We start from the raw sequence: 27,186 nt of genomic DNA on the forward strand, positions 1-27,186 counted from the left end.
AGGCCTCAGCTAGGTCGTGACTTTTTTTTCAATATGTTAAAAAATCCCCTCGAATAAATAAAGGTTGCCATGGAAAAAATCAATACTTTTTTTATTCGTAGGTTTGGACGTAGTAGGTCGGCATGTTAGTCATATGTAATTGAGGGTAGTCGTAGATAGTCTTCATCATAGTCGAAGGGAGGTCGAAGGAGATCGAAGAAGGTCGTCTTCACTCTCCACTATTCGTTGTCCAATTTTCCCGAAGTTAGTCATAGCTAGTCGTAGCTGGTCTTCAACATAGTCGAAGGAGGTTGAAGGAGGTCTTCTACTCTACATAGTCGAAGGAGGTCTTCAACATGTCATATTTTCAAACTCTTCTAAACTGGCCAATTAGGTCGCCCAAGTGGGACAGCCCCATTAGTTTGCACAAGGCAGTAGAAACTGTTGAGACAATTAATGGGCATGTCATTATATTTTTTAAACAGAATTTATTCTTCTTTTAATCCTAAATTTATACTTTAGATGCAGTTTATTTATGGACTTCTTTGGACCATATTTTACACAATAGCTATGTGTTTGGACCTGTGGATGAATAAATTTAGTTAATGCTGTTGAGCTTGCAAAACCTGATATGCAAACCTACCCAAAAAAATTAGTTTGCCGTAGAGACCACTTGGTTGCACCCACAAGAGCAGCCGACTAACTTACTGAAAAAGTTGCATGTAGTGGCAGTAACGCACCACTACCAAGATTTCCGATAAGCGCAACTCTTGAATAAAGCAGTGGGCTTAGAGAACTCCTTAAGTAAGTGCAAGTTTATGTAAGTCACCTATTACACAAGTCGAGGAATACCTGTAGAAATGCATCCAAGGGCACCAAGCCATTTCCATCCACGAATGCCGAATAATATTTGCCTAAACCATTTTCGTGCCCTTAACAACAAGTAAAATATTATTTGTTTCTTTTGGATGTTAGTGATATTTTCTGCTCAAATACCACTACTTTAGTATTTAAGAACAAGTTATTCAACAATGAGCTTCTTGGTGTAACCATTTCACTGTGTATCCTGTGGTATACCCAGTGGTATTGCAGAAAAGGAAAAATGTGGTACCCGAGTGTATAATGGAAGATGCATTTTGAGGAAGGCTTTGCAGATTGAATAGCATCTATTCATAAACTATTGCACCAGTTGGGCAGTGTTTTGTGAAATATATTAAGTCACCACTTCAAGACGTAATTTATTTAATAATTTGGCACAGTATGTCACAAATGCTGCAACCAATTTATGCACAATAAGATACCTCTAGACAAGAAGTGATTAATTAGTTGATTTGTATGTTCTGGTGCTCAGGAAAGGCTGGATATTATGAAAATATATTTCATTGAATGAAGGTACCATCTTTGATCTTTCGCCTTCGCAGGCAGAAAGGAGGCATAGAAACAGAAAAATAGGAGCAGTGATAGTCATTTGGCTCTTCATACTTGTTCTTCCATTCAGTTTAGATTTATGGAGGGTGGACACTGAAGCACTATTAAGGAAATATTGGGGAAGACTTGATATATATTCTGTATGGTTATTGCAACCTTTGTATTTTCAGATTTACAGCAATGTATCCATCTCCTCAGCTCCTTCCCCCAAATATCAGAACCTGACATTGCCAAATGATTTATGCTGCTGCAATGAATTCTGAAAATAATTATACGATTATAGTTTATTTTCAACCTTTGTACAATCACAATCAATTTGAAGTATATTGTTGATGGAATAGAAGGTGATCAATTTTTTTAAAATTGCCAATTATCTGTTTGCAGATTAGTTTCACCTGAGCCGCCTCCAAAAAAATTCCTTACACTAGGATCAAAATTCCGCTACAGTGGAAGAACACAAGCTCAGACTCGGAGAGCCAGTTCCCTTATAGATCGCCCAGCACCATACTTTGAACGTTCTTCCAGCAAACGTTACACCATGTCACGCAGCTTAGATGGAGGTAAGGAAACTGAGTTTCAATCTGTTGTGGATTTTTTTCTCTTTAATGAAATTTCTTGATTGTTCACAAAGTTAGTTAGTGTGCAATTTCAGTTCAAAATAATTAATAAGGATTTTGTTTATTGGGGAGGGCAAGTGAACTTAGAAGAGAAAATGCTGTGGTGAGTGTTAGTAATGGGGAAGCTGTGAGTTCAATTGTGTTTTTGAATAAAATATTTATGGGTTACTTCCAGCAAGCTGTAATAAATCCAATTAAGTCATTGTAATCAGAACATATTAGTTGCTGATCCAGAATGCCAACTTGGTCTGCCTGGCCAAGGTGGGACGAAGGGCCTGGTTCCATGCTAAATAGCTCTATGACTCCATCCCGAATGATATTTCTAGAGAGGTGAAACTGAATATGATCTTGGGAAGAGCAGCAATAGAGGGTAGGTGGTAATTAGACCACTCTAAACCCATTCCACATTTCAAGTTGGGTACTCTAACTCGAACGGTCGAAACCACTTCAATATAATGTAAGCTCTCTTGCTGCTGAGTACAACTGCTAGACAACACATTTTTTGTACAGCAATTGAAGGTTCCAGTGTATAAGAGCTGTGTAGGTGTGATGTTTTTTTTCCAATTGAATTAATCAGCCTTTCTCTGCAAAGATAGATACGTAGAATTGTGGGTGCAGATCATCTGTAATCTAGTAGAAGGATGAAATACATTCGAGGGACTCGATAGTCTATTCCAGTTCACATAATCCTATCAGTAGTAATTCATATTTTGGATTCAAATTCCCAACCTATGAAGTTTCCATAGTTTCTCTGTGTAAACCTTTAGTCATGTGACTTTTTCATGGTGCGAAGATGTCATGTTCTGACATTATGTGTAATAATACAAATCCACCATGCCTAAAACCCATGTATCTGCTGGATTTGGAATTTTATCTCCAAGATCAGATTCTTTCAGCACACGTGTAGCTGAACTCCTTCAATTGTAATCACCTGTAGCACATTCTAATTTGTCAGTCAGCAAATGAAAATCTATAAAATCTGAAGAGACTGGAAATCTGAAATAAAAACAAAATGGTGGAAATACTTAGCTGGTCAGGCAGCATCTGTGGAAAAATAAATAAATTGACACTTCCAATCCAAGACACTTGACCAGACTGGTAATTCTAAGTTGCAGAGAAGGTGGTGAGAGACTGGAGAGAATAAAAGGAATACCTGCGATTGAGTGAGGCCAGGTGAATAGGGCAATTGGTCGAAAGCACTTCACTACAATGTAAGCAGTCTTGCTGCTAAGTACAACAGATTTACAACAAGAAATAGGTATTATTCTTTATAAAGTACTTGAAGGATCTAAGGATCGCTGTTCTAATTGAGAGAGAAAAAAAAACAAAGGCAAAATCATAGGTGGAGGATCAGCTAAAATGTGCAGTTCTGATGCATACCAAAAGAGTAGCCTAGTGGAGCTGCTGCCTTGTAGCGCTGAAGACCCAGGTTCAATCCTTATCTTGGGTGCTCTCAGTATGGAGATTGCACATTCTCCTTGTGACTGCATGTATTCTCTCGTGCTCTAGTGCCCACCTGGATCCCAAAGACATGTGGATTGGTAGATTAAATAGCTGCTGTAAGTTGCCCCGAATGTAGGTAAGGGGTAGGATCTGGGAGGCTTTGATGGGCAAATGGAACGAATAAAAATTGGGATATGTGTAGATGAGTGAGTGATTGATCGTCAAGTCCGCTGAAGGGCCTGCTTCCACTCTGTATATGTCTCTGACCTAAATTTGGAGAATTTGATACTGAATCACGAAGGCTGCAATCCGTCCATAGTGAAAAATTAGTTGTTAATCCTCAAGCTAGCTTTATGTTATGTTAAATCTGCAATCTAAATAGAAATTGTTTGCTGTAGTTGCTACCACGAACCAAGAAAGCAAGTGTGTTTAAGTGACCTTGGATTATCAAAACTGAGCCAAATATTTCCTCTCCAACATCCAAAATTCCTGGGGGCATTACTAAATAACTGACAAACAGGCAAGAGGTCTGGGTGGCTTTGGATGGTGTTTGGATACCTCTTGTCTAGAGTTACTAAGATCAATTGTAACAACGATTGCTAGCCTGCCAAGCAAATGCCAATTGATTCACGAGTCCAGACTGCTGAATTACGTTTTGTGTCCTTAAAGCCTCGGTGACCGAAAATCATGAGATGCTCATAAAAGACTCAATTTCGGCCTCAGAAGTGGCTACAGGCCATTATGGTGCAGCCAAGAGCCTAGTGTCAACCAATTTAATAACCACAGTGACACCAGAGAAGAAGGCAGAAGAGGAGAAGGCAGAGGAAGAGGATAAGAAAGCAAAGACTGTCATCACTCCGTTACTCACACCAGCCAAGCATGAAATTAAGGTAGTGTGCACTGGGGCATGAAATATGTTAGGTGTACTGGTAATTAAAAAACTACAGATACAAAAATCAAGAAACAAAATTTAATATTGAACATTAATTGATTCTCATGAAATTAGAACAAATTATTTTGCTCCAATGTAAGAAGTATATGTTTTGAGTATAACCAATTAGAACAAAAATGGTTGAATACATAGTTTTAAGTTGACTTCTCTAATTATGAAAGAAAGTAACTGTGAGCATATCAAATAAGCATCTACATGATAAAAGTGAGAATATTTTGATTTAATATTTTAAAAGAACAGGGTTTTTTAATATTATTAGCACAAAGGAAAAGTTTTGATTTTTGAGAAATTAATTCCATGAACACTTTTAATTTCGTTAATAGTTTGAATTCATTATTTTGGAATTACTGCGTGCAAAGATTTTATGAATTGCAATATTCAAGCACAAATTCTCTTCACATATCTGATGTCATAAAATAGTAAAGTGAAGTCTGAAAAAATTAATCATGATTTTCCACCTGTGGGAAAATGGCAGCCTGATTCTTGCTGTGTCAATAATTGGAAATCCAAAATATTTAGTGTTTAAAATTTGTGATACCAGTTGAATAGTCAGATATTTATGTTTCAATTTTGTTTAAAATCATTGGCAGACTTTTTTTTTTCAGATTTGCAAATATTTTATGAAATGGGTTTGAACAATAACAAAATAAATTGAAGCAAGAGTAGGCATTTTGGCCCATACTACCTGATTTCCTTAGTATCCAAAATCCTATCAATCTCTGACTTGAGATACTGAGTCTCCACATTCTGCATGAACAGAGAAATCCAAAGCTATACAGCTTTCCGGGTAAAGAAACATCCTCCTATCTAGGCCGCGCAATAAGCCCCTTATGTTGAGCCCATGCCGCCATAGTTCTAGACCCCCACTCTCACTTCTGTATTTATTCTGTCAAGTCCTGTAAGAATTTTGTATATTGCAATGAGATTACCATTTATTTCTCTGGACTCAGAATAACATAAACTCGTTCTATTTACTTTTATTCCTGGTGCTACAAACTTGCCTAGGAATTAATCTGGCAAACTTTTACTGCAATCTGTCAATCGTAATTTACATTTCCATAAGTAGTGGGATAGGCCCTGTACAAAATATTTCAGATACGGTCTCAGCAGGATGAAGGGCATCTGTACTTTTCTACTCTAATCCTTTGTAGTAAAGGCCAACATACCACTTGTCTTTCTAAATGCTTGCTGTGACTGTATGAAAAAGACACCAATTTATTTTTGAACATCAACACCTTTTAAGCACTCTTGAATTAAAGCACACAGTGCCCATTTATTCTTTCCACCAAGATGACCTTGTATACAGAATTTTCATTTATCTGCCATACCATTCACCTAGTCCATAAATATCCCTTCTCCCAAACCATAATGTCGGCCAGTTTTGTATCATCAGCAAACTTGCATATATCATCTTGTTTCTGTTTGTCAATAGATTACTCTAGCTTTATGCTTCCCTTCAATAGTTTTTTCATCCACCATTGCTAAAATTACGTTTTTTTCAAAGCTCATGCTTCTTTTTTCAACAATAGTATAAGCCTTTCCTTTGTTTCATTACGATCTTCAACTTACCTTGATAGCCACAGCCAGCCTATTTCTTGCTTGTTTAAAGGGAGGTATATTTGTTGCAAACTTTGTATTAAATCTTTCAAATGTTTGCCACTATTGCTACACCATTGAGTTTATTGGAGCATCAAATATGTTTGATTATCATTTATAAGTAATAAATATAATATTTGCAGGTCCTAGGCACACAATTAATGTTACTTATCACCACCAAAGAATAGTAAGACCCCAAGACTGCCACTTGGTAATACTTAAGACATGGTTTACCAAGAATTGTTCTGGGGAATGATACAAGAATGGCAGAAGAAGAAAGAAAATAACTTTTATTTCCCATTGGTAGAAAGTATTCCAGGTTAAGATTTTGATATGTTTGTTTATTATCTAATCTGAATAAATGAGAGGCTTTTTTGAATATGACTGATGAAATAGCCAATTTCCAGTCAGAATAGGGTAGCATCAGAAACTGCCAATGGTTTGACACATAATCACACACTCTATAGTTATAGGATGATTGTCGAAACAAAACTTTTAAAAATAAAATGTGTCATATTAGCAAAGACTTTAAGCCAAATTAATAAACATAATTTTTTTTAAGCTTTACCGTATTTCACCCATATTTGGAGCATTTGATATTGGTTGGTGATTGATTTAGTGACAGTATATTATTTCGCAAAGTAGAGATCTGAGAGACCAGATATATTTTAACCTTGGCATTGAAATATTTTGGTTAGTTGTATGCAAAGTGACTAAATGCTACATTTTCTTTGTTCTCAATATTACACATCTCAGCCTTAATTATTTCTTAAAAACAAGTGTAATCACATTTATTGATGTTGAGGACATTGTTTAACCCTTATTGTGCTGTTTCCAAATTACTTGTAGGTCATTTTGCCAGGATATCTACAGTTCTTAACATTATTTCTCTTTAAATAATCTCAGTTTTTGTTAACAGGAACTTCAATCCGAGAGATCACCTTGATAAACAGCCGCAGCAAAGAATAACTTGTTCCTGCAGCATTTGAGCAATGCTCTGATCACTGATCTTTTCTTAGTGTTTAGATTTCTGCACCAATCAATTAACTAGTCTGTTTAAAGAAATATCTTAACTGTTAAATGTGATCAATTCAAGTTTGGGATTGCATTTCAGATCCTGAGATTTCCTCATTTACATATCAACAGAAATAATCACTTTGGCAGAGAGAATATTGCCTTTGGAGAAATGAATGTCACAATGGCGCCTGCCAAATTCAGTTTAGTTTAGTTTAGAAATACAGCGTAGACACAGACTCTTCCGCCCACCGAGTCCGTGCTGACCAGCGATCCACGCACATTATCACTATCCTACACACACTAGGGACAATTTACACATACACCAAGCCAATTAACCTACAAACCTGTACATCTTTGGAGTGAGGGAGGAAACCGAAGATCTCTGAGAAAACCCTCGCTGTCACGGGGAGAATGTAAAGCTCCCTATATACACCACCAGTGGGCGGGATCAAACCCGAGTCTCCGGCACTGCAAGCTCCGTAAGACAGCAACTCTACTGCTGCGCCACCGTGCCACACCTTTTTCATTTTTCATAATCTATAAATATGCGGTAGACCGCTTTCTGCCTTTGGTTAATTTTTGGCCAATAGAGGAAAGACATCAGTTGGAGGAGAGAATGAGCTGCTAGCATGCAATCCCCTGCATTGTGTGGTTTCCTATGAATAGATTGACAATTAGGAAAAACACAAATCCCTCTAATTAATCTTGCTTATAAATAATATTAAATATTCCAATTCTTCAAGTATATTTAATTTACACAGTCCTTTTATTTGTACCTCCTGTTTCTTTTGTTTTCCTGTATCTCCTTGTGACGTAGAATGAGGACACTGATCCCACGCAGTCTATGTCAGCAATGCCATTCCTCCACTTTCTCACTTATGTGTATTAACATCTTCCTCATCCACCCCTGCTTTGGAATGTGGGAGGAAATCAGTTTATCCAGGGTGAACCTAGATTTATTTTATTTTTTCAAATTTCAAGTAATAAATATATACTATACAGGAACCGTGCAAAAAATTAATCTGACATTCTCAGAGTCTCAGAATACTGTTTACACACATTACCCAAATATCTCCCCCACCCTTGCCACTCATGTGGCCCACTGGCATGGAATCCCTTCCCTTATTTTTGAGGGGCGTCTCCACCACACCCTGCCCCCCATGTCCAGCAGCGGAAGGACCCACAGAGCCTTGGCGTTGGCATACAAACTACACACTGACTGCACCGGGGGTTGGATTTTGAGCCTGTGTCACTGAAGCTGTGAGACAGCTGTAACATTTGCAGCACACTGAGTAGATAAAAGGAAGTCTAATCTGCAGGACCTCTCAATTGGATTAATTGCAGGTCATTGGCTGATCCAGCAAGAAGCATAGTTTCGGAAGAATAGGTAGGAAGGAACTGCAGATGCTGGTTTAAACCAAAGATAGGCACAAAAAGCTGGAGTAACTCAGTGGGTCTGAATGTCTTTCATGACTTGACTAACTAGCAAACAGATGTAGAGGGAAAACCAGGTTTTTAACAGTCTGCTAATATTTATAAAAATTATAAGGGTCATAATTTGAGACCCTTGCTTGAGCTGTGCTTTCTGGATTTAATTGTCTTGAAACAAATGTGGACGTCAGGTTTCCAATAAAGAGCAGGTTTAATGAACCCATTAGCTCTCTAACCAGTCGTGATTCAACAGATGTTATTAGCTTGGCAACAGAGAAAGTAGATTGTCAACAAAGCAACTGACTTTCCTATCAATGGCATACAACCACATTGCTGGATATAGAGTAGAACAATCCATTCTCTAATACATTCTTTCCGAATGCATTCTTCTTGGTATGCATATAATTGAACTCCAAAATGAATTCAAGTTCTGTGCCTTATTTGTGAAGCTCTGTTAAAGACTTAACCTCGGGCTAAAGATCAAATAATTCATAATTTGTGCTGCAGTAAAGCAGAAGTTTGTAACTAATTTTTTGACATCCATTTATTAAAAGTATTTTTCAAGCAGCATTTAAAATGTTTTGAAAATTACCGAAAGGCTTATTTTGCAGTATTGTCAGCCTGATATGTTAATATTTCTATTATGTTGTCTAAAAGGCAACAGGTTTGGACAACATAATAAGAATAGTAACATATGAATTTATAGCAAAAATAGTAATATCTAATTAAAACAAAGCTTTAGGTATTTTCTTTATGTTTAGATATGGTAAAGATATGGTTATTAATGCCCATTGTCCAGTTGTCTCATACCTTGTTGAGAGATTAGGCAAACATCTTGATCATAGCTCCATGTCCATGCTCACTGCAGTTGGTTATTGGGAGAGGTCCAGAAGAAGCCTGGTTACAATTTCTATTCAGACAAGTGCTGGTTCATTTTGCTTGGTCTCACCTGCAATGGCAAACCAAGGATGAGACTAGACTCCTGCTTCTAGCACCATTGTGTTCTCCTTTGTGGGGGAGAGTTATAAATATCAAGGGTGATTTCTGCATTACTATCATTCATTCTAAATTAAATAAGCCAAACAATTTGAACAGTTAAGGAAGATTTGGAATTAGGTGTGATTATTAGACCCAAAACACTTTGAAAATCTTCTTTGTGGGTATTGTTTGTTATCTTGTTCTTCAGCTAAAATGGCATTTCAGAAGAAGTCATGTTTTGCTCGATTGTTCTTTTTACAAAAAGGTTGAATTTTATTCTTATGAATAGTCAATTGCTTCTTTGAACTATTTATAATTTCTAAATTGGTACTACAATACAAATTGATGGATTTCTATCCTGTGCATTGAATATGTTTTTTAAATTGCTTGCTACTTTAACAATTTTAGCTTGGCCACTTTGTGGTAGATGGGTGTATTCGCGTTTTCCATAACTGAGCAAAGATTTGTTTAATTCCTGGACCTGATGCAAATCCCATTGACATTGCCTTTGCACCAATTTCTAGTCAGAAGCAAGGGCATTCTTTGCAGCTCTGACAACATCTGCTGTTACGAGGTGCTTGCTAGGATTGGTTTCCATCCCCCAAATCCTATCAATTTAGTGGTGCTTGAAGAGTGAGTAACTGGGACTGTTAGCTTCCCACCACTCTATTCCACTGGATAGATGGGATTAAAATCAACCCCATGTTAAATGTGATAATGTCTTATTAAAAAAAGGAATGGGGTAATATTTTAATGAAAACTTATATAGGAATTGCTGATCATTGTAATTTTATTTACACTTCAGCAGAAACATTATGCTTAGGGCAAATTGTCAGGGTTCACATAGTTTGAAATTCTTGGTCATATCACATCTGATTTTTGAAGTGAATATAAAAGTGTTCTGTTATCCACATTTCATATTTTCGAGCAATTTGGCAAAATTCCCCATTCTTCCTTGCATAGGTTTCCCATTCCTCATCATTCCCAGTGGGTTTCTTTTAAGGTGCTGGACTTGTACCGATGCTTGGCTACGTGCATCGGATTACAAATAGGAGCAGCAAGAAAGAGGACACCATTGACTTGACACAAAAGCAATAAGGAGAAAATTTAAACATTTGATAACTCGAATGGCATTAAATAGGTCAAGTGCTGGCAACAAAACACAATTATTTGGGAGCAAGGAGTAAATAAAGTTAAAGAGAGAATGGTGGCAACTAAAAAATAACTAGATGGCTGGTTTAAGTAAAAACAAAAGTAAGTGATAATTGAAGACATCAAATGGGAAAACTGTTTTTTGTAATGGGTCCAGTGGAATACGTTTTGTGTGTGTGTGTGTGTGTGTGTGTGGGGGGGGGGCATAAAAAGGGAAAACAACATGTGAAAATTCAAAATTGTATTTCTACACAATTGTTGTGGGAATTGCTGCAAATTGGCTTATCCAAATTCTGAATTCATGTTTCTGGTTAGCAGAACAATAGACGCTTTGGAAGAATAAATGTTATGGGATGCAATAACTAATTTTTTTCTTTTTTTTTTTTTGTCTTAATGTTCCCGCTCTTTTGTGTTGCCCCTGCATCTTCTGGGATTTTCTGTTTTCCCCATAGACTACCTATGATGAAACAAATTCATTTTCCTCATGCTCTTATCCTTTGCCTTTGCACTGTGACTCCCCTGCATCATCAATGAACATTCATAGGAGATGTAAAGAGAATGTTTCAAAATCAGCTGATGATGGGAAGAACGAAGACTCCCTAAGTACTTGCCAATCACAGTTTGACCATGATCCTTCAAAGTCAATTGATAAGAAAGCAATGGGTCTAAAAAGAGACCAGGATCTGGCATCTAGAAAAGAAGGAACCATGTTTTCATTCTCCATGCATCTCCCATCAACATTTTCTTTGTTAGATGATGATGGCTACATATCCTTCCCAAGCTTCTCTGAGGCCAATTTCTTACCTGAAAGTTTTCAGTGTTACCTCCCCATTCAATCACCATCACTTGTCCCCTGCTTCCTTTTCATTTTCTTCTTCCTGCTTTCAACCTCTTTCTCTGTACCATATGCTCTCACTCTCTCATTCCCCCTTGCTTTGTGTCTCTGCTATCTGGAGCCCAGGGCAGCCTCCTTGAGTGCCTCTGTTGACAATGACCTGAGTGACAGTTCAGATGATGAGGTGTGTACCTCAGCCTGAACACAATTCTCTGTGTTCAGTGCTTGAGTGTCCTGCACAATATACTGTCCTGCAAAAGTATTATTTTCAGAACTTCATTGCTGCCTTTAATTATTTTAAAAGTTGTGTTTCAAAGAGACATGACTAACTTGACGCATCAGATTAGACAAAAAGTTTTTGTATTCTTGGGGAGAAAGGTTCTGAAAAGCAGGTCCCGTTTTTAATGGTGGAAAACATGAAGTAATTGGCATGTGGTACATACTTTGTATTCTTATAGATGTAAATTCCTAAATTGAATGTGGCCATTCAAAAGAGCCATGCTGACATTTCCCTAGGAGTTGGAGCCAGTTGATAGTCAATTAATTTAAATTCTCTAGTGTGAGACAGTCACAATCTCATTAGTATTACAGTAGATCATTTGTTCCTAAATGAACATTGTGTTCATTTGGTTCAGTCAATGGCTGAGTATGATTAGAAATACCAGACATGAAGGGCTTGACTATTCACCTTTTTAAAAAAAGACCAAAATGCCTCATTTTACATTTTACATGATTTATTAATTTTTTTTGTTAATATGATGGCATGTTTAAGTTCATGAACTATCTTATTGAAAGTTGCTTTGCGCATTTAGTCCAGGAACTGACTGCATGAATTACTGTAAGTATGACCTTATTCAGTTTCCTGCTTTGACACTGTCATCCAAAAGGAAACAAAAGGAATACCTTTGATATAGTTTCTGCTTTACAAGTGGACCTATAAAGTTTTAGATAGAGAATATTGCATATACAGGCTCTAAAAATAATTCAAGGCATAGATTAGGTTAACGACTTTCACTGCAGGTTCAGAATGAAAACTTGGTGTCTAATCTCAAATCATCCAGTATTGCTGATAGTGAAGTGTATATGTATATATTAATGTGCATGCTCTGTGTTTTTCTTGAAAATTATGTAGGAAATTTAATCTAGTGGTCATTGTTTGGTCCAGATTGCATGTACGGACTGTTCAATGAATAAGGGTCTGTTTGCATCATAATCTTGTTTATCTGTACATTTAGGAGGATGTCAGAATTGTAAAATAGTTTAAAGTCCTTCTCTTACACTATGTTGCACTTACCAATCTCAAGAGCAGAACTTAATTCACTTCAGACTTTTGTATTGAGGGTTTTTTTCAGCTATCTATATCATAGTATGCTGAAGAAAGTTTGGTTAATTTAATTAGGTAAATGTATTATAAACTGAAAACCTTCAGTGTGATGCTGTTAAAGTCTTTTAAAGAGACTTCCTTTTTTTTACAACTGACTATAAAATGAGACTGGTATTATTCAGTAGATCTTGAACATTGTATTAACCCTTAAAATGAAATACTAACGTCCTGTTGTTATTAGCCTGACCATCCCTCTTTTGCAAGTTTACACACCAGTGTATCTTCAGCATGTATTGTTAATAGCTAAATATGCTTGGATAAAGAAAACACCATCTTCCTTTGCTTTACAAGTGACCTTTCAGGTTTCTCAAAAAAATAGGAAAATAATATTTTGTTATTTTGATTTGAATTTGAGAAGGCTAGCTTTAATGCTTCAACGATCTTGTTTCCATTATGTGAAGTATTGCGATGTCATGAAGTAAAAGAGTAAAATGTTTTTTTTTAAAATTATTTTACACTCTTTTAGTTATTAATTGTTAGCCAATGAAAAATCAATGTTGAAGGTACCAGTTTTTATTTTCTTCTAATAGATATGTAACAAAGTACCCTGACAGTAAGATTGCCCTCATCTCATACAGTTTAATTCCAGCTTGAGCTGCTGGACCTTTTGACCTGTTACAAATCATTCTTTTTATAGAAATGTTGCAAGCAGACCTGTGTATGATTACTGTATATTTTAAAGAAAGTAATTCTACAAAATGAGGGCCTGAAAGTTGGGCTACTCTGGCTGATTGTAAATAGTTGTTGAGTAAGCTTTGCTTCTGGTGTAAATGAGCTGCACATTATTAACAGAAATAGTTAGTTACAAAATTGTAATATACTGAGTTTATACTATGCAAATCAATTATGTATCTCAAAAGAGCTATGTAAGCATTTCGAAGAAACTGTGCATTATTCTGATTTGAAATTGGGATAGTGATCTAGTTTTGAGGGGCTATATCCCAAGGTCACCTTATGTGCATTCAGTATCTTAGTCATCACTGGTGACCATATTCAAGACTCATTTAACCATTTGTGAGCAGATGCCAGGGCCCTATCACTTGATTGTAAGGACCCCTCTTGGAAATTATTCATTACTAAAAATAACATTTGCTGGGTTTATACTTATTACAACTGCTTATTAATTTGTCATTAAAAGGACTGCTAAAAGGTTAGCTATAAAAATAAATTATTTTAAAAGCTGCGTTAGGGCTAGAGTGCACTAAATGATCCCATGGCATTTCTGCGAGCCATTGCTGACGTGTGCTTTCACTTCTCATGACTCGCAACCCTCAAGACTGCCGCATTGCAGCTGCTCAGAATTGGTGGGGTGTTAGTCAGTGGATGTTTTCTGGATGCCCAATTTCTACTCTACTCTTTTCCTCAAGTAAAATATTGTGCATATTTTTATCTCTAATCACAGGATTTGTGAGTGTGTGAAATTGCATCTATATTTGGTGCATTTGAGTATATTTAGCCGTTGCTTTCATGATCACTTGTTGACACTTTGTCATTAGTTTGAGATACACCATTGATTATTTAGCTCTGCGTGCTTAGCCCACACATTATTTATTCAAGTTATTTCTATTAGCCATCTGCTTTACTTTGGAAAGGGGTTCTCACTGCTTGTTATTTCCCCCATTAATTGGAATGACTTAAAATGTGATTCCCTTGGACTGGTATTTCCCCAAATTTGTTGGGGAAAGTTACTTGTTAATATTTGCCTTCCTCACAAAATTAAAATTTTAGATTATTAAAGAACTGAAATACCATTTTGATGAGGGCTTTAAAAATTGTGAGTTTCTTTTTAAAAAGATATTCAATCTTGTAACTTGCTATTGCACTTCCCATTTTGCCTTCAGCCTTCCCCTAATCCAGTTCCATTCATTTTATTTGTTTGTGCTTCTAATAAGCCTCTTTTATTTTTGTTACTGAAGCAAAGGCACAATGAGTAGTACATCTTGCTTCAATAAGCTTAAATGTTCTGACAAGGCTGATGTATTTTTATTCCTGCTTTCCTGCTGGACATCTTGGGATGTTGCTGACAAATAGACTGACAGTGAGCAGACTGACACTACTGGTCCTGCTGATGGGGAAACCACCGCAGAGGTTTGTACATTCCACGGGCCTACACTTCCCATGGAAATCGTCCTCACGATCTCACTCGTTTGCCTAAGTGTTTAAAGAGTGCAGCTGTTAATTTGACATTAATGTAGCCACAATGTGGTTTGCAGATTAGAGTGAAGGAGTGCCAACTACAAAATAACAGAGTGCTTATTCTAAGTTAAAGTAAGAATTGGCTGGCAAGAACAGTAAGCCAGAATGGTTCAAAAAGACACCGAAGAAATATAGTGCATGAAAATTCGATCTGTGGCATTTCCAGGAAGCCCCATTCTACAATTGATTCAAGAGCTTCTGTGTTTGCTCTTATTTCTTCATTCATTCAGTGTGCCTTCTTAAGAGTAGGTGTAATGTGACTAATTTGAAAATGCAGCAGTGCACAGACTTTAATGGCTGATCTAATGTTCCCAAGATGAGGATATGCAGGTTATTTTCCTGCAGAATTGACCTTGTGCAACTTGTCCTTTGGTGCCCTTCCATGTTTGCATGCAAAGACTTGATTAGCTAGCTGATATCAAAACTCATTTTGTGATATATCATGGACATGAGTACTTTTTTTACTATTTTGTGGGGATAATGGATTCTGCATTACCAAGCTTCTACCTGCTGCTGGTTTTGTAAACAAACTGTGACAGTTCCAGAACAATGGTAATACAAGCTGTGAAAAATTGCTACTCAGTCCTCTTGGTATGTAACAAAATAGTGCTTCTTTCCTGCTAATTTTCTGCCGTCATCTCATCTTTTATTTCCCTATTTGAGATTTACTTGTTTCATTGTTCTACTGTGTTAGCCAGTGGTCTATTCCTTGGGCAATCTGAGAATATATAAATCATTGCCTAGAGGATTTCATATTATTGAAACTGGAAGGTGAGTGATTGCTGGAGACATGAAGTTACAGCTCTAACCATGATTTTATTTTTGTCCTCAAGTGATTCACTTAAACTTAATTCACATTTCACATAGTCACTTAATGTTACTGGTACTTAAGGAATTTTATTTTGCTTTATTTAAATGATGTGTTCAGCTGAAATGTATCCACCTGTACCACTTTGTGGTTTCACCAATTACTTAGCACACTTGCTGAATACAGTATTCACTAAAATGGGAAAAAATAAGTTTACATTTTATCTATCTTAGTGGTGACAGCAATTAAGAACGTGCATGGAACTAATAAGAATTTGTATAGTTACAACATTTTTAGGTTTATCTCTATTTAAATAATGTATCAATAGTGTCCCTGAGCTCATACTTTACTTATATATACATACATGTAATGTGAGTTGTGTGAACAGTGCTAGTTGTAAGAATTTGGACTGACTGAATATTTTATGTTGGTTTGTATTCGCTTCTTTAAGGATGAACTGTTGACTCTGTAGATGGTAGATTATAATCCTCAACTGTTTTTAAGGTGGCAAGTCTCTTAGCTTTTGTTTTCCATTGGTTATTTTCAAGTTTTCAAATATTGTCATCTATCACCATCAGGGGTCATAATCAACCAGCCAATTTGATCATGTTCACCGATTTCTTGACCTTGCCATTCATACTTTATATAATTTCACAATCCTTTCAAAATAATGCCAAACTAAGTTTGGTTAAATTGGTAAGGATTTTCTGACACCATAAATTTGAATGTTGACATAAGTGATTAAATGTTGTTAAAGCTATGATTTTAAATCCTCCTTCATGCTATCAGTCTGATCAAGAGGATGAAATGGAATCCAAGATCCAGGTACAAGAAAGTCCTTTTTATGTCAATGACTAGATTTTAGTGTAGTCTATCAAATAAATTATTGTTTCCTACTCCCTTTCCATTTCTGTTGTAAACTTATGTTTTCCTGAGCTTTGCTTAAGAATTAGAACTTATTCGATATAAATAATGTTTCTTCCTTTGCCAGCATTTCATTCCCAATACCTACCTTTGTAATTCTTCCACAATTATGTCCATTTTATTTTTGCTTTTTTTGCAGAATAGTCTTGTAGAACGAATCAAAGGTGAAAATGTATATGTCAAACATAGTAACCTTATGTTAGAGGTTTGTATGTATTTAAGCTGCACATTACTATTTGTTTGTGCACTCTGGTGGTTCAACATAGCTAGCGATTAGCTGATCTGTCATTTAACAAGGATTGCTGTGAGTTTAATGCATGTAGTGCATTCATCCTGACTAGCCACAATAACACCGCACAAAAGAGGTTGTGTGTTCCTTCAAACTGTCTAATTAAAATGTAAGTAAAATAATGTGTGTTAATAGTGCTGTGTAACGTGGAGTTATTTGTAATGTGCGTATACTTTCTTAACTCCAGCATAAGTTTCAGTTGTTCAAGTTAATTGTTTTCTTCTCTGGAAATTAAAACATAGTAACACTTATTACTGAGGTTTCTACAAGGGCCATCAAAGAGTATGCACAGCTGATTTTGTTTTCTTCAATTCACCTTATCTGTTTAGTAAATTATGTAGCTTGGACAATTTTAATGGAACACTAGTGCGAATTATTTCCATTGCCTTCCAAGATATTCCTGCAGTATTGGGGTTTAGATATGTACAGCAATATTGCTTTAACAATGAGCCCAAATTTATGATTGGAAAACTAGGCCATAAATTGTGTTCATATTTCCTGTGTGGAAGGTTTGACTCCTTCCTGGTTTACAGTTGCACAAATAGCAGGGGCAGTCGGCTCAATTGATGCTCCTGTACATTAGGGTATTATGATGCAGTCAGGACATAGCCTGCCCTTGATTCTTCTGCATGTGCATACTTGCAGTGATATTAAGTCAGAACCTCCAGCCAAATATGACCACCCTCTATTCTCAGTGCAGTTAATTTAAGGAATTCAGATGCATTATCGCATCCCCCCCCCCCCCCCACCAGTGTTGGCTGATATAAACTAAAGGCATGATTAAGTGTGGTTTTGGACAGAATAGAAAAAAATAAACCATTTGCTGGGCTGTGAGAATGATGGCAGGAGATGGGGAAGTGAAAATAATCACTGTGTTATCTGCGTGCCGATCAGCACAATGTGCCAAATGGCCTCTGCTGTTTGTTGCTTAATGCTGAGGCCTATCTTTGACAGGAATGGTCAGCAGTCCACATATATCTGCTACCATTTCTTGTCTTTACTGCAACTTTATGGGAAGAGAGTTGTTGTTTGCAATAGTTTGCTTAGACAGGATGCATGGAGCCCCATGTATGAAGGCATTAATTCCTCATTGGGCTGCAATTGCACTGGCACAGAAGCATTCAGATGACATCTCTTTCAAACTCCCGTCACACACCCCCACCCACATCCCGGATATACGTCAGTATAGTCATGATCTGTGACATAGGCAAACCTGGACCTTTTAATCCTCAACCACTTCCAGAGAGATTCAGCTGACCACTGTTTCGGGTCTACAAGTCATCAAAGTAGATGATCCTCTAGTAAGATTCTCGAAGGCGTTAATTTTTTGACATGAACTATGTCCAAAATTAATTTTTGCTGTTCAGCTTAAAAAATGCTGCTCAACACAAGGCAAATGTATTATAAAGGCACCTTCGATTGATCTTTTGATTATTTCAGTGGCCATCATAAAATGATTCACGTTTTCAAACAAATGGAAACATCCATACTAGACTTTTGTTTAGAAGACATAGAAACTCACAGTTTGATGAATACAATGTTGAGATAAAATGCTATTTATTTTTTGTTTTTGATATGTGATAAAGGAATATGACAGAACTCAAGAAGAGGTAGTTAAGCACCATGCCAACATAAATGAGATGAAAAGAACATTTCTGGAATCAACCTCAGAAACTGGACCTGATGAATGGGAAAAGAGGTTATCTGCCTCTCCAGTTAGATCCTTTTCAAAGACTGATGATTTACCTATGATTGAACCCCTTGTGCCTGAGGAGGTAATTCTGTTATTTTAATACTAGTCCATTCAAAATTCTGTGGCTTAGCACATGACAACACACCAACCGTTTTTTAAATCTCTTCGTTGCTAAAGTTATATATTACAACATTGTTTAATCTCTTTAGATTACTTTATTTTTGCAAGTGTAGTTATCTAAAGTTCGGGGGGCACAGTGGCGCAGCGGTAGAGTTGCTGCTTCACTGTGCCAGGGGCCCAGTTTTGATCCTGATCTTGGGTGCTGTCTCTATGGAGCTTGCACGTTCTCCGAGTTATCGCGTGGGTTTCCTCCGTGTGCTCCCATTTCCTCCCATGCTCCAAAGACATGTGGGTTTGTAGGTTAATTGGCTTCTGTAAATTGTAAGTTGTCCTTAGTGTGTAGGATACTGCTAGTGTATGGGGTGATCGTTGGTCGGCGTGGACTCGGTGGGCCAAATGGCCTGTTTCCATGCTTTATCTCTAGTCTGAAGCGATTGGACAACAATATGCTTTCAAAGATGGTGTTCTGGTTACTTTGTGTTTCTGTTTTAATGTTACCCATTCTGAAAGATTTCATGCATGTCACTGAAATGTTTTAACATGTCAGACCAAAGCAGATGTTGGTGAGATACAGCAAAGCAAGTCGGATAAACAGACTGTTGCCACATCTGACACTGTGATGAAAGATGATGGAAAATTAGCAAAGGTATCATATCTGATGTATTTTGTTATTCTTGTGTATGGCACAACTTTTTTCTGGCTTAGTTTCCTTCATCTCCTATTTCATATTGGAATGTAACCACCATTGGGATATAATTGAGATTTCGATTATGGACACTGATCTGAGAGTTTGCTATGTTGAAGAACAGGATCTTGTGTTCCTGGCTGTATTTTTGGAACACTGACAATTTCAGTGCCACAACATAGGCTCTATTTGCAGATTGCTATGATTAAGCATTGCCAATAAATTACATAAAAACTCATTAGGACTGACAAGGATCTATACCTCCTGGATAGATCTTTGTCAATGACTAAGTATTTATACAGAAACAAACTAGTTGCCAAAAGTGTTCTATCTTTTGTGGCCAGCATCTCTCATTTTCAAAGCCCGCAAAGGATAACTTTGAAAGTAGGTCAGACAGCATTGTTTGTTGCAAGATTTGCTGGATGAGCTGATTTGTGTTGAATCCTACCACTGGTGTTGATTGCACCATGCTTGTTCAGTGGCATATATTTGGATTGAAAATGAAAATGCTTCACACAGTCCACTACTTACTCAAAATTAAGTACAGGTACTCAATTTTTTAATTCCCATTTATTGAAACATGTTTCTTTGAAAAAAGAGAAACAAAAACAGGAGATAGTGGAAGCATGTAACTGATTAGTAAGCATGTGCAGAGAGAACAAATATAGATTCATCCAGCTCATCTATGCTTGTGCATTGGCCCATTTTGAATATTTTCATTAAATGTTTGTATAGAATCCAGTTAATTCATTTTCCTAATGTGAAACCTTATCAGTCACAAATGCACAATGGGATATATTAAGAATGCTCCATTCAGTCTTCCACTTGTGAAGGGAAAAACTGTTTCAGAGGCACCCATTTACAAATCCCCACATGCATTGTGGCAGCTAAGGATCTGTGTCTGAAAATTATTCCACTGCACATTTTGTGCTGCTGGTTTACTTGGCATACTCATTGGAGCTTGAAAGCTACTAAAGCTATTAATTGGCTTGTAAATTGATATAATACTTCTTCTCACTCAGGCTGAAGAGGAGCGTAAGGAAGTAGATAAGGAGCCAACTACAAGTCACAGCACATTGGTGACTAATGAAATTGTGATCAGCAAAACAGCCTCATCTCTCCAAGAGGTTGTTATCTTTATTAAATTCATTTGTGCAAAAAAAAAATCAATATTTGAAATTATTGGCAGGAACATTTCAGCATATAATAACTCAACTCTAAGCTATGAAAGGAAAATTAATTTGATCAGCAGAAATGTTAAAAATTATAGTTATTCTTAACTAATCTCAATACGAATCAAAAGGGAAAAGTGCAAGAATAATGGGTTGTTCATGGAGCAAAAAATAAGTCAGTAAGTGCTTAAGTGAGCTTGCTTAATACACTGTAGCCCTGCTTTGGTGACTGGTATTCCTGTGGTATGTGATGGATCGTTGCTCATTTTTGTAGTGTCAATAATATTACATGAAATTAGATTAAATTTGAAAACCCAACACAATTTGCCGAATAAAACATAGGGAAAAGATGATCACATGCAGGGTCACAAAATTGTAGACACAAGGAATTGCTGATGCTAGTTTGTACAAAAGAGGACACTAAAGTGCTGGAATACCAGGTGATTAGGCAGTGCCTCTGGAGGAAATGGATAGGCTTTGTTTCGAGACCGGACCCTTCAGATTCTGAAGAAGAGTCGTGTCCCAAAACAGCCTATTCATATTCTCCAGAGATGCTGCCTGACCACCTGAGTTATTCCAGCACTTTGTGTCTTTTTCTGGGTGACAAAATGCTTGGTCCAAGAGATGAATTTCAGGGAGAGCCTTAAAGGAAGAAGGGGTTGGAGATGAACTATTTAGCAGAGGTGGGGCGGAAGGATCGGAAGACAGGGACATCAGTAACTGGTGCAGGAAATGCGTAATGGGCCAAAGACAGAAGGGTGGAGTTTGAGAAATGTTTGTGAGGTTACAGAATTGAGGAAGGGAACACCATTAAGAATTTAAACTAGTGAATGCTTCCCTTTTTTATTTGATGCTTTGGGGGGCAGTGGTGAATATATATGAGACAAGCCTGATCAATAAATGAGACAGGTTAAGCAAAGACCTTCGCAGTGAATTGGACGTGTAACGGAGATTACTGGAGTGCCCTAATCTAGAAGTAGCAGAGGCATGGAGATGAAGTAGGGAGTGCAATAGAAGTAAAGATATATCCATGAAAGGTTATGGCATTGTGTCCAGGCTTTGATTCACCCTGAGATGATGACCAGAGGTGGGTAGGTAATTGGTGTAGCCAGTTTGGGCTTGGACTCTAGATGGTGGCTTTGATCTTCTCTATATTTTTGTGAATAGTCGTAAAACTGGACAGGACCTGTACCACTGATCCAGACAATGAAGTTGGAGGATAGACACATAATGCTGAAGTAACTCAGCAGGTCAGGCAGCATCTCTGAAGAAAAAGAATAGGTGATGTTTTGGGTCTTGACCCGAAACATCACCTATTTTCTCCAGAGACTGACCCGCTGAGTTATTCCAGAGCTTTGGTGTCAAACAGCATTTGCAGTTCTTTCTTGCACACAAATGAAGTTCGAGGAATTGGAGGAGGCAAGTTTTGCAAATCATGGCAAAGGCTGTGAAGGGAATGAAAGACAAAAAAATTAGTGATTTGTATCATGAGAATTTATTTCAACCGATAACCCATAGAGATGACATTCTTTGCCTCTGACATCACATAATGTTCCTTAATAGGTATCACTTAATAGGTACATTATTCCTATTTACAGTGTCTCCATGATCCTGTTGCATAGCCAGCATGGTTTACTAGCAAAGGATATAATTTAGACAATATAGACAAAAGGTGCAGGAGTAGGCCATTCGGCCCTTCGAGCCAGCACCGCCATTCAATGTGCTCATGGCTGATCATCCCCAATCAGTTCCCCGTTCCTGCCTTCTCCCCATATCCCCTGACTACGCTATTTTTAAGAGCCCTATCTAGCTCTCTCTTGAAAGCATCCAGAGAACCTGCCTCCACCGCCCTCTGAGGCAGAGAATTCCACAGATTCGCCACTCTCTGTGAGAAAAAGTGTTTCCTCGTCTCCGTTCTAAATGGCTTATTCCTTATTCTTAAACTGTGGCTACTGGTTCTGGACTCCCCCAACATCTGGAACATGTTTCCTGCCTGTTGCGTGTCCAAACCCTAACAATCTTATATGTTTCAATGAGATATCCTCTCATCCTTCTAAACTCCAGAGTGTACAAGCCCAGCTGCTCCATTCTCTCAGCATATGACAGTCCCGCCATCCCGGGAATTAACCTTGTAAACCTACGCTGCACTCCCTCAATAGCAAGAATGTCCTTCCTCAAATTAGGGGACCAAAACTGCACACAATACTCCAGGTGTGGTCTCACTAGGGCTCTGTACAACTGCAGAAGGACCTCTTTGCTCCTATATTCGATTTCTCTTGTTATAAAGGCCAACATGCCATTCACTTTCTTCACTGCCTGCTGTACCTCAGGGCTGCCAACATTGGGTGAGAGTTGAGAGTGAGAAATTGCGAGGGAGCGTAGCAACCAATGGGTGGAGGGGGGTATCCCCCCCCCCCCCTCCCACGGTAGGGAGCTTTCACATTTTTCAGCTTGAAATTGTGCAATATGGTGCATACTGTAGCGAGTCTTTTAACTTACACTTGAATGCAACATTTATGCTTTAAATTGGATTAGGTTAGGCTAAATATGAATAAGGTTAGGCTAAATTACATTCCTAATTACATTCCACAATAGAGCCAGGCTCTGATCAACAGGTGCAGCACATGAATGACTATATTCATGTATGGAAATCAGATTATATTCATGCTGTTATGCATATATATGCAGAAAAACACAGAGAAACAAGGCAAGAGTCGGACTTCCATCACTGTTCTGCACAAATAAATCAATCAACCTTACCCGTTGAATATAGAAACAAGACAAAAATAATGCCACATATTCAATCATATATGGTTCAATGAAATCAAGATATATATGTAAAAAATATATATGGAAACAGGCCCTTCAGCCCACCAAGTCCACACCGAACAGCAATCTACCATACACCAGTTCCATCCATCACGCCAGGGACAATTTACAGAAGCCAATTAACCTACAAACCGGCACTTCTTTCGGAAACCGGAATATCCAGAGAAAACCCATGTGGTCATAGGGAGAATGTACAAATTCTGTAGCCAGGATCAAATCTGGGTCTGTGGTGCTGCAAGGCAACAACTCTACCGCTGCGCCACCGTGCCACCCCATTAAATTATTTTGTCTGTAATATATTTATTGTGGTGTCACGTCAACACATGGTTCTGATTTCTGCCCTTTGGATCCAGTCACTGTGTTTTATGGCTGGATTTCAACCTCTTCAGTCTGAAGGTCTCGACCCGAAACATCACCCATTCTTTCTCTCCAGATATGCTGAGTTTTTCTAGTTTTTAGTGTCTATCTTCAGTTTAAACCAGCATCTGCAATTCCTTCCTACACTATTTGTTAAGCAAAACAGGTCCTATTCTCATAATATTATTCACCTCAACTAAGTTTTTCCTTCACCTCCGTTGCTGCAGAGAATACAATCCCAGTTATCAAATCTTTCTTCAAAATGAAAAATTCCTGCGCTGTCAACATCTTCATAAATCGCCCCTGGATCCTCTCCAGAGCAATTACACCCTTTCTACAATATGTCATAGTCTTACTGCATGGAAATAGGCCCTTCATCCCAACTTGTTCATGCAGATCAAGATGCCCCATCTACACTAGTCCCATTTATCCGCATATGGCCTATATCCCTTTAAACCTTGTGTGTGCCAGTGTATGTGTGTGAGAGTGTGTGTCAGTGAAACGGCGACATCATCCGGAATGAGCGGGGGAATTCGCGATGCCCGGGGAGCGTTTCCCTCCCCCCCCCCCCCCCCCCCCCAGGGAATATGGGCCGGCCCAGGTGCTCCTTGTCCAGCTGGGGTCCGAGGGAGGTGAGAATCAGTGACCCGGAGGTCGGACATCGAAGCGGAGCCTTAGCCTGGGATTCATCCCCATGACTCCGGATGCGGCACCGACGACCCCACTCACCCGGTCCGCTCCTAACTCCGGGCCAGGGTTAAAACTCCATGGGGTGTGGACAGAGCGGCCGACGGACATAGAGCCGTTGGAGGTGAGGGTGGGAGGTGTGTGCCGTGCCTCGGGGGGGGGAAGGGGGGGGGTTGATGCTGGGACCACCGCCGTGTCTCATCTCATCTGCACGGGAGAAACTTTTTTCCCCCCCAAAATCATCCCGCGGGCCGGTAGTTTGACACCCCTGCTTTAAACCAATGCCCGCTAGTTCTTGAATCACATATCCCGGGAAAATGACTATGCATTCACCTTATATTCCCCTTATGGATTTTAATCACCTCAAAAACAATTTTTACTTTATTTTGAACTTTGAGCACCTGCAGATTTTTGAGCGTGACAAATTTGTGATCAGCGTGAGAGTGTGAGAATTATGTGAAATGCGTGAGTCTCACGCTCAATGCGTGAGAGTTGGCAGTCCTGCTAATAATGCAAACATTTTATGCAAGTTGCAATTGTTTGGGCAAAAATCACTTATTACTGCTTTATAACAGTTAAGTTACTTTAAGACCATTTCAGAAATTATGGCAGTCAACAAACAATCAACTAACAAATTAAAGCAAACTAAACAAAAAGAACATGTTCCTTTTCCTAACTACCTCATAAGTACTAACGCTGTTACCAGAGCAAAGGGATATTAATCTCAAGAATCAAAATGGGGAAAGTGGGGGCAATTTTGCTTAAATGGTCATTCTAAGCCCATTCAGATCTGCATAGTCAAAGTTACACAACATGTACATGGCTGGCCCAATTTGTCCATAATGATCAAGTTGGCATTCTGCGTGCCCAGGGACTGGCTGCCATTCCCAGATCAGCTCGCGTCCCAGGGACTGGCTGCAGTTCTCAGATCGGCTCGCCTGCCCCGACCTCGCGAAAACAAATTGAAAAAAAACCTGCGTTTTTTTGGGTTACGGGCCAAATTCGGCCCGTGTGCCATAGGTTGCCGAACCCTGTCCTAGATGTTTGGCCTCATTGTGGTCCCCCCCATGTTTTACAACTGATTCACCTGGTTAGTTCTATCTCCGGCTGCTTCATGTTGTCGGCGGCTGCACATCCAACCAAGAAAGAAGAGAAGAGAAGAAATGCGACGTCACTCACAGCCGTCCACCGACGCACTTCCCCAGACTGCACAGATTGCTGTGATGTGGCGCAAAGAGACAAACTGTGCAGGGACTGAAGACCGCATGAGAATTCTGTCATCAGCGTGAGAATTGGCTGAAATGCATGACTCTCACGCTCAAAGCATGAGAGTTGGCAGCCCTGTCTAAGGCCAGGATGTGACAACACACACAGGGAGACACATACACAAAGGAAGACACACACAGGGAGACACACACAGACACACTCATGGAAGCACACACACACACAGGGAGACACACAGAGACACACACGGAGACACACACGCAGACACGCACACACACAGGGAGGCACACACACACACACGCACAAGGAGACACACACAGGGAGACAGACACACACACCTTTCCTTCCCCCTCACTCTCCCTCCCTCTTTCCTCCCCTCCCTCTCTTTCCTCACCCTCCCTCTTTCTCCCCTTCCTCCTACCCCCCCTCCCCCTTCATCCCCTCTCTACATTCCCTCCCCTGTCTCTGACTCCATCCCTCCCTTTTTTTCTTTCCCCCTCTCTCTCTTTCTCCCCCCTCTCTCCTCCCTCTCTCTCCCGGCCACCCAATGGGGAGACTAGCGGGCACGGTGTAGCGTGGATTGGCGGCGCTGGCGGTGCATTGTGAGTTGAAGGGCAGGATGGAGGGAGGGAGCGAGGCTGCAGCAGCAGCCGGCAGCGCAGTGCTCGCAGTCGGCACACAGAGGCGCTGACACCCGCTGCCCGGGACCGAAGCGCTTCCCCAGACTGTGAGGATCGCTGTCATGTGGCGCAAAGAGACAAACTGTGCAGCAAAGATCGTATAGCTCTGCTATAGGACCTTTGCTGTGCAATGACTGAAGACAGCGTGAGAATTCTATCATCAGCGTGTGTCATCTGCAAATTTGCTAATGTTACTTTGAATCCATTCATCCAAATCATTGATGTATATTGTAAATAGCTGCGGTCCCAGCACCGAGCCTTGCGGTATCCCGCTAGTCACTGCCTGCCATTCTGAAAGGGAGCCGTTAATCCCTACTCTTTGTTTCCTGTCTGCCAACCACTTCTCTCTCCACGTCAGCACTCTACCCCCAATACCATGTGCCCTAATTTTGCCCACTAATCTCCTATGTGGGACCTTATCAAATGCTTTCAGAAAGTCCAGGTATACTATATCCACTGGCTCTCCCTTGTCCATTTCATTTCATACTACAGTTTCATACTGTATCCTGAGCAGGGAATGGTGGATATTCATTTTTTCCCTAACATTTAAAATGTGGTGATTCTATTTAGGTGTTTGTTACATGCAAGTGATCTAAAGGTTTATGAAAGACTTGTGACGTTACGGCATATTTGGTTCTAAAACAGAATCCCCATGTAGCGCCTATGCATGCTTGTGTTAAACTGAGTTCTTTTGTCAATCTAATGTCAAG

General features: G+C 38.9%; 1 protein-coding gene across 2 annotated transcripts in view; it reads left to right on the forward strand.

The window, feature by feature from the left end:
- Nucleotides 1-27,186, forward strand: part of epb41l3 (erythrocyte membrane protein band 4.1 like 3) — a 161,987-nt gene that overhangs the window by 114,361 nt on the left and 20,440 nt on the right. For both annotated transcript variants that reach the window (XM_033020056.1, XM_033020057.1), the window contains 8 exons: nt 1,792-1,967; nt 4,137-4,357; nt 14,844-14,900; nt 16,606-16,641; nt 16,880-16,945; nt 18,616-18,804; nt 19,390-19,488; nt 20,550-20,654. In XM_033020056.1, coding sequence (XP_032875947.1) covers nt 1,792-1,967; nt 4,137-4,357; nt 14,844-14,900; nt 16,606-16,641; nt 16,880-16,945; nt 18,616-18,804; nt 19,390-19,488; nt 20,550-20,654 — 949 coding nt within the window. The remainder of the gene's footprint in view (nt 1-1,791; nt 1,968-4,136; nt 4,358-14,843; nt 14,901-16,605; nt 16,642-16,879; nt 16,946-18,615; nt 18,805-19,389; nt 19,489-20,549; nt 20,655-27,186) is intronic.

This window comes from Amblyraja radiata, chromosome 4, assembly GCF_010909765.2.
Source record: "Amblyraja radiata isolate CabotCenter1 chromosome 4, sAmbRad1.1.pri, whole genome shotgun sequence".
Taxonomy (NCBI): Eukaryota; Metazoa; Chordata; class Chondrichthyes; order Rajiformes; family Rajidae; genus Amblyraja; species Amblyraja radiata.